Below are 9,075 nucleotides of genomic sequence, written 5' to 3'. Positions count from 1 at the left end.
TTGTCGAAAAGGCTACCACCATGGTTTCGTTTTGGCTGAAACTGACCGTGTGTTTTTGGTGGAAGCCAAAAATGTGTGCTTTGTCCTGTTTTTCTCCCTCCCTCCCCCTTCTGAACAGGAGTTGCCTTTCCCCCCTGCCCACCTGTAAGTGCCCCCTTGGGCCTATCTTACAATCCCTAGCGGACTAGGAGTGTAGTCAGGACAGGCGTGATCCCCAGGTGCTCCTTCCCATGCTGGCTCTGCTCTCAAAATGGCTGCCATGACCTCTATTGGCAATCTTGCAACACTACCACAAGAGGTCATGGCAGCCATTTTGTGAGTAGAGCTGACATGGGAAAGAACAACTGGGGATCACTCCTGCCATGACTACACTACTAGAACACAAGGGATTGTAAGGCAGTCTAGGGGCAGGGGAACAACTTTTTGCATTCTTTTTTTTGTGTGTGTGTAATGTTATTGCAAGTAATGAACTTATGATCTTGCATAGTAGTTTATATGATAAATAGAGTGCTCCAACTGAATGCTTTTGATATAAACGTTTAGCAGGAGTTTACGTCTCTAAATTTGGGATAAGTTCCAGAGGAATTAGCCTCTCTTTGGAGATATGACATCAGCTGTCACTCCAAAATGTGGCAGTGTAGACCAGTGTCTGGACTCCCTTACCCTAGTTTAGGATGAATCTATATTTTGCTTGTCCTTAATCAATTTTATAATTAAATACACAACATGAAACATCTCAGTGCTACTTTCTCTTGTAACTTGTATACAGTTTGGGTAAGCATAAAAAGCTGGTAATCATTTTTTTTTTACACATTCTCACGAAGTTCCTACCTCAGAGGATATTTTACCACATCTACATTGACTTGGGAACCTAAACGTGCCAGACTTGTTGAGAAGTCTTTGTAATAATGGCTCTCTCAGTTGGCAGCCCATGTTTGCAGTTCCTAGGACTGGAGGGTAATAATTTATAGGTTTAGTGGAGGGCTGTGGACTGCAAGCTCTGACAATCCACAGTGGGCCTCACTAGTTCACATTCACACTAACTTAGTATTTGGTTTTGGTCAAAATCAGGTGATGAGTTTCAGCCGAAAGCGTTTAGACAGTTTTGGTATCTGTTTTGGCTGAAACTGAAAAAAGCAGTTTTGGTTGGCCTCTAGATATACATGCCACAGCAACTCTATTTACAAATAAACAAGCTTGGCACTACAGTTGAACTCAAAGCAGAAATAATATGTGGTCTAAAAGCCTAATCAGGCCTGTGTGGGTGTAGTGCAAACAATCAGGGCTGGCCTAGCTACTAGGCAGATACATGTCTGCCTAGGGTGACAGAATTTATAGGATAGTGGAATGGTTCTTGCTGCCAGGACTGCTGCTGCTGCCCCCTTATCCCCTCCTTGGCTAGCCTGAAGTTTAAAACCGCATGAGCAGTGTACAGGGAAGCAATGCCTCTCTGAGGCAGACTTTGTGTCAACTGTGGGTGGGACAAAGCAATACTTCAGCATGAGTCTGTGCTTATAGGCCTGCACAGAACTGATGCTTCTTTAATCTTTGGGCAGGCCTGGGAGCAGGTAGGGGAGGCTGCAGCAATGAGAAGGGAAGGAGGGAGATAAGAAGTTAACCAAAAGCAAGACGGGGGTGGGGGGTAGATGGGAAGAGGAGATGCTAGCCACCTGGGGGGGAAGTGGGTAAAAAGGGGAAGGGGAAATGTTTGACTGTGGGGGAGGGGGGCCAGGAGCAGCACAGCTGAAGTTTGCCTAGGGTGTCTGATACCCTTGGGCCACCCCTGCAAACAGTTCAACTTACACAACTTCTTCCCTTCTCAACTGAAACTCATCAAGACTAGACTTACATTTCATCCTGAAAAACTCAATGTCATTTTGACACAAAGAATATTTGCTGGCTTTGTTTTCAGGGAATTGTTTTTTTTTTTGTTCTTTTTAATTTTACTTATAATCAATAAAATATATCACAGCTCTGTCAAACATAATAAAATACAGTTGATTTTAGATGTTAATGTAACTGAATACATGTCAAAGCTTTCCTTTTGGCTTCATAAACTTCAGAAAAGGTCATACTAGGCATAAACCACTAATAAGGCACCAGCAAGGTCAAAGGAAGGTTTCTCCTTCTCACGCTCGCTTTCTGCTCTGAGTTAGTGAAGATTTACTGTTCAGGTGATGACAGTGGGTCCCTTACGGCCTGTCCTCTCATGAATCTGAGAAAGTTTCAGTGCAATGGCGATCAGGGGACCCAGAACGGCCTGCAAAAAAGAAAAGATTTCAAGTAATTAATCAGGAAAACAAAAGACAAATGATCATTTCTCCAAATCTAGAAGACCATCTACCTGCTACTTTACATTTCAGTGCATAAACTGTTACAAAATTTAAAAGTAAGAAATAATGTTGGGGAAGAACGACAGTCGCTCAAAAGTGCAAGGCTCAGAACAAGGTATCTTTAAAAGGTGTATCACCAAAACATAGAAGGTAAGGCATCCCTATAGTGAGGTTGCAATTGAAACCATAGTAGATCAGGTGTCAGAAATGGTATTGAATGCTGACGAGTCAAAGAAACTGAAACAAATCCTTGTAAACATGGAAGATATAATGGAGCAATTTGACAGTAGCAAATCACCTGGACTGGATGTTATACATCCCAGAGTACTAATAGAATTGAAAAAATGAACTGGCACAGCTATTGTTAGTAATATGTAATTTATCTTACAATTAAGCATTGTAGCGGAAGATTGGAGGGTGGCCAATGTAATGCAAATTTTTTAAAAGGGTTCCAGAGTTGATCTGGGAAATTATAGACCAGTGAGCCTGACAAATGGTAGAGACTATTATAAAGAAAAAAATTACATATACATTAGCATGGATTAATGACACTAAGCCAACATGGATTTAGTGAAGGGAAATCTTGCCTCACTGATCTACTACATTTCTTTGAAGGAATGAATAAGCATCTGGATAAAGGTGAGCTGATCGATATTGTGTATTTGGATTTTCAAAAGGCATTTGACAAAGTACCTCATGAAAGACTCCTGAGGAGATTAGAAAGTCATGGGATAGGAGGCAATGTCCTATTTGTTGGAATGTAATTGTATTTTACATGCATTGCCTGTCACCTATTATTTCTCTGTGATTACTCTGTGACCTCTGATGTGAATTGTTTAGAGAGGTCACACAGCTATGCAACTTCCTGTTGGGGGTCAGATGCAGCACATGCAGCACATGGAGCACATGGAGCTCATGATCTCTCCTAACCTGAGAGGATCTATGGTGGTGTGAGCATCCATTACCATCTAAGCACATGGAAGGAGCTGATAATACAAATGTATAGTAATATGTATATATAAGCCTGTCTGATTATAATCTAACTACAAACTGTGAGTAAACAGATGTTTTGTTACTTAAACTTTAAAGTGACTCAGCAGTGAATTATTCAGGGGTGAATGAGAGAGAGATGAAGAAAGAAATTAACATTTCTAAAGCTGAAGCTGTGTGTACTAAAATCTGCTAATTATTTACTACAAATAATCCAACAAAAGGGTTATGGGCCCAGGGCCAGGAATTGAAAAAGAAGAGAAATATTACCAGGCAGAAAAAAAGGCCACATTTTTCTCTTAAGTCTTAAAGGAAAGATTCAGTCTGTCTCTCTCTCCCCCCACACAGCAGACAGAAGGCTAAGAAAATGGCTGAGGGAGGAAATTCACCATTTTTCTATTCTCTCAAGGTGCCTAAATTAACTGAGTTTAATTATCAGCAGTGGGAACTAAGATTCATATGTCTCCTTCGAGCAAAAAGATTAAATATATGCTTAGATCAAGACAGAACAGATGAAAATATGGCTGAATGGGACAATGCAAACTATTATGTGAAGTGCATGTTTTTGGAAGCTCTCTCAGAGAAACAAGCCATATTAGTGGAGGGAAAAGATACACCAAAGGACATTTTATATAAACTGAGAACTATGTATGCAACTACATATGCAAAGCAGCAACCAATTTGGTTGGCAGAGTTGAATGAAACCAAATTAAGGGATAAAAGTAAATGTAATGATCACATTATGCATCTTATGTCTTCATTTCAAAAGCTAGAACTTTCTGGAATTCCCATGTGTGATGCATTGAAAAGAGCATTTCTTTTTACCTCACTATCAAAAAAGTTTGATGTTTTTAGGTCTGTAAATGAGGCCATTGAAGGGCAATCTTTTGAACAGGCAACATCAAAACTAAGGCAGGAATGCATAATAAATGATTCTGAGGAGATGTGTTCTCAAAGCAAGTCAGAGAGAAATGAAACAAATTTCTTGGCAAAGAACAGAGGAAGGCGGAGCTATGGGAAAACTCCACCCAAGGGCAAGCTGATTTGCTACTCATGTGGAAAGGAGGGACATGTATATAAATGGTGTAAGGAAACACAAAACACTCCCTCTAGCTCACCTAAGCCAATGGAACTAAAGAATTTTCAAACCAGGAAATGTATGAAGGACAAAGATAAACACAAGGGTTTTCTAATGGCAGAAAAATCTTTGACTATGGTAAATAATAATTCAAATGAAAGTACTTGGATTTTGGATTCAGGGAGCACATGCCATTTAACCAATTGTAAGAATTTCTTTCAGGAAATGTGTCCAGAGGAAGGTATTCTTAAAACTGCAAACGCAGGGACTGCTAAGATCCAAGCAAAAGGTATTGGATTCTTAAAATGCAAAGTGTCTAATGAAGTTAAAGAAATTCCTGTAAGTGATGTCTTGTATATTCCCCAAGCAGTTTGCAATATGCTTAGTGTATCTACATTAGATAAGAAGGGATTTGCGATTCATTTTGAAAACAGTAAGTGCACAATCTCTAAAAATGATGAAGTGTATGCTGAAGCTTTTATGCATAATGATGTTTATAAGCTGAACATTTCAGGTGAAGCCTCACATATGGCGCAAGTAAGGAAGAATGATGGTAAATGTAGTCTGGAAATCTGGCACCGCCGCCTGGGACATCGTGATTCTAAGGTGATCCAGGATCTTCACAGTGGGCAACTAGCCACCGGCATTCAGATAAGTGCAGATGCTGGTAAAATGGAGAAATGCATAGACTGTGTTACTCAAAAGGGTGTGAGACCCTCATTTCCTGCATACACAGGAAATAGGAGTAATAAAGTGCTGGACTTAATACACAGTGACTTATGTGGACCGTTTAATATCCCATCATTGGGAAATAACAGATTTGTGCTAATATTCTTGGATGATTTCTCTAGATATTGTGTGGCCTATTTGCTGAAAGAAAAAAGTCAAGTCACAGACATGCTGAAGAAATACGTAGCCATGGTGAGCAATAAATTTGAAAGAAAACCAAAGGTTCTTCAGACCGACAATGGTGGTGAGTTCACTTCACAAAGCATGCGCACATTTCTAGAACAAGAAGGCATTCAGCATATCACAACAGTAGCTTATACACCAGAGCAAAATTCTGTTGCAGAGAGAAAATTTAGGTCACTTGTGGAAATGACCAGGTGTATGCTGTCAGATAGCAATCTCCCTAAAAGACTATGGGGGGAAGCCATTCTCACAGCAGTGTACCTACAAAACAGAATGCCAACTAAAGGCGCTGAGCGCACACCACATGAGACATGGCATGGTAGGAAGCCAAACCTGTCACACATAAGAACATTTGGAAGTACAGCATATGCTCATGTACCAAAGCAAAGAAGGCATAAGCTGGATTCCACAACAGAAAGGGGCATTTTAGTTGGCTATGCTCCAGGACACAAAGGATATAGAATTTTGAATCTGAAAACTGGCATTGTTGGCATAAGACATGTTACATATTTTGATGAAAACAAAAGGGTTGATAAAGGCTGGATTATCCCAGATGAGCCTTATCATCCAGAATATGAAACTAGAACCATAATAGACATGCCAGTGTATATAAATGCCATACCAAGGCAGATATCTGAAAGCAACTCACCTGTATCTAACGAGGAACAGGCAGAGGAAGCAGACACAGAAAGGATCATTGAAGAAGACAGTACAGTTGGAGAAGGGGAATCAATTGGAGAAGGACTCTCAGATTTAGAGGATGCGGAAAGGTCAGACCAACCTGTTGTCAGACGCTCATCCAGGGAAAACAAAGGTGTTCCACCCCCAAGACTGTCTTACCTAACAAAGTCAGCAGAAGCTCAAGAGCCCTTAACATGGGATGAGATTGAGAAAATGCCAGCAGAAGAAGCTGCTGAATGGCGTAAAGCTGCACAAGAAGAAATTGATGCATTGGATAAAAATAATACTTGGATTCTTACAAAATTACCTCCTGGCAAGAAAGCTATAGGATGCAAATGGGTATTCAAGTTAAAAAGGAATGCACAAGGAAAAGTGGAAAGGTATAAAGCCAGATTAGTGGCAAAGGGATATCTTCAAAAATATGGAGAAGATTTTGATGAAGTGTTTGCACCTGTAGTGAAACACACGACAATCAGAACACTTCTGAGCATTGCAGTCTCAAAAGGCATGCAAGTCAACCACATTGATGTGAAAACAGCGTTTCTTCACGGAGATATAACTGAAGACTTGTACATGGAACAACCAACAGGTTTCATAAATACAAAACAAAGACAGCTAGTGTGTAAATTAAACAAAGGTCTTTATGGATTAAAGCAAAGTGCAAAATGTTGGAATGAAAAATTGCATGAAATATTGACAAATTTAGGATTTAAGCAAGGTGAAGCAGATAAATGTTTGTACACTAGGTGCACAAATGGACAATATGCATACATTTTAGCTTTTGTTGATGATCTGCTCATTGCAAGCGAAAGTGAGCAAGAGTACAAGGACATTGTAAAGTGTTTAAACCACAATGTTGAGATAAAAGAACTTGGTAATGTGTCATACTATCTTGGTATAGAAATTGAGAAACAAAATGATGGTTCTTATCTTCTAAGCCAGAAGCAGAAAATAAATGAGCTTATTGAAAGTTTAGGTATGCAAGATGCCCAAGTTGTAAGCACTCCCATGATCACTGATTTTCTGAAGGATGAAACAGTAAGAGAACCTTTACCAGATAACATCCAATATAGATCAGCCATAGGTAAGCTTTTATATCTAGCTACCACATACAGGGCTGATATAGCAAATGCAGTAGGAATTTTGAGCAGAAGGGTCAGCTCACCTACCAAATCAGATTGGACTGCAGTTAAAAGGATGGTAAGGTATTTAAAGGGTACCATTGATTGTAAATTAAAGATTTCAGCCAATAGTAATCCAAAACTAATATGTTACTGTGATTCAGATTGGGCAGGGGATCATTCTGATTATAAATCCACAAGTGGATATGTGTTTATGTATGGAAATGTACACATTTCATGGGCCAGTCATAAACAAAGTATTGTGAGTTTGTCTTCTACAGAAGCTGAATACGTGGCTGTATCGGAAGCGTGCAGAGAACTGATGTGGATTGAAAAACTTATGCTGGATTTTGGAATAGCTGAAAAGAGACCAATCCAGATAATGGAAGATAATCAGAGCTGCATCCGACTGTCACAGAATGACAAGGTTCAGTCACGCACCAAGCACATCGCAACGAAATACCACAACGTGCGAGAGTTGGCGAAAGAAGGGGTCATCAGTCTACACTATTGTCACACCAGTGAGATGACAGCTGACATCATGACCAAACCATTACCCAGAGAACATTTTGTGAATCTGCGTATAAAGCTTGGACTTTGTATGAATAAATAATTGCATGACAGTTATGCATGAGAAGGGGTTTGTTGGAATGTAATTGTATTTTACATGCATTGCCTGTCACCTATTATTTCTCTGTGATTACTCTGTGACCTCTGATGTGAATTGTTTAGAGAGGTCACACAGCTATGCAACTTCCTGTTGGGGGTCAGATGCAGCACATGGAGCACATGGAGCTCATGATCTCTCCTAACCTGAGAGGATCTATGGTGGTGTGAGCATCCATTACCATCTAAGCACATGGAAGGAGCTGATAATACAAATGTATAGTAATATGTATATATAAGCCTGTCTGATTATAATCTAACTACAAACTGTGAGTAAACAGATGTTTTGTTACTTAAACTTTAAAGTGACTCAGCAGTGAATTATTCAGGGGTGAATGAGAGAGAGATGAAGAAAGAAATTAACATTTCTAAAGCTGAAGCTGTGTGTACTAAAATCTGCTAATTATTTACTACAAATAATCCAACACTATTGTGGGTTAAAAACTGGTTAAGAGATAGAAAACAGAGGGTAGAGTTAAATGATCAATATTCTCAGAGGAGAAGAGTAGATATTGGGGTTTCCCAGGAAGTCTAAACTGGGACTGCTGCTTTTTAACATATTTATAAATGATCTAGAGATGGGAATAACTAGTGAGGTAATTAAATTTGCTGATGACGCAAAGTTATTCAAATGTGTTAAATCGCAAGAGGATTGTGAAAAATTGAAAGAAGACCTTTAAGACTGGCAGACTGAGCATCCAAATGGCAGATGACTTTTAATGTGAGCAAGTGCAAAGTGAAGCATGTAGGAAAGAGGAACCCAAACCATAGTTAAGTGATGCAAGGTTCCACATTAGGAATCACCACCCAGGAAAAGGATCTAGGTGTCATCGTTGATAATACGTTGAAACCCTCTGCTCAATGTGCAGCGGTGGCTAAGAAAGCAAATAGAATGTTAGGAATTATTAAGAAAGGAATGGAAAACAAAACTGAGAATGTTATAATGCCTTTGCATCACTCCATGGTGCAACTGCACCTCAAATAATCTGTGCAGTTCTGGTCACTGCATCTCACAAAAGATATAGTGGAATTAGAAAAGATACAGAGAAGGGCGAAGAAAATGATAAAGGGGATGGGACAACTTCCCTATGAGGAAAGCTAAAGCAGATAGGGCTCTTCAGCTTGGAGAATAGATGGCTGATGGGAGATATGATAGAAGTTTATATAAACCTAAGTAGAGTGGAACAGGTAGATGCAGGGCCGCCGAGGGGGGGGGGCAGGGGGGACAAAATTTCCCAGGCCCGGGCCTCTAAGGGGGGCCCGGCGCCATAGTCCCTGGTCTCACCCGCCCGTC

The 9,075-nt window shown here is 40.0% G+C and overlaps 1 protein-coding gene across 1 annotated transcript in view; it reads right to left on the bottom strand.

Moving 5' to 3' along the window:
• Positions 1-1,789: 1,789 nt before the first annotated feature.
• The window catches only part of PGM5 (phosphoglucomutase 5), a 237,533-nt gene continuing 230,247 nt past the window's right edge, over positions 1,790-9,075 (bottom strand). Inside the window, exon 11 of the mRNA XM_030193836.1 lies at positions 1,790-2,260. Coding sequence (XP_030049696.1) covers positions 2,171-2,260 — 90 coding nt within the window. The 3' untranslated portion in view covers positions 1,790-2,170. The remainder of the gene's footprint in view (positions 2,261-9,075) is intronic.

This window comes from Microcaecilia unicolor, chromosome 2, assembly GCF_901765095.1.
Source record: "Microcaecilia unicolor chromosome 2, aMicUni1.1, whole genome shotgun sequence".
In the NCBI taxonomy this organism is placed as follows: Eukaryota; Metazoa; Chordata; class Amphibia; order Gymnophiona; family Siphonopidae; genus Microcaecilia; species Microcaecilia unicolor.
Note: the sequence above shows the minus strand (reverse complement) of the source record. Positions and strands in the feature narration are given on the sequence as shown.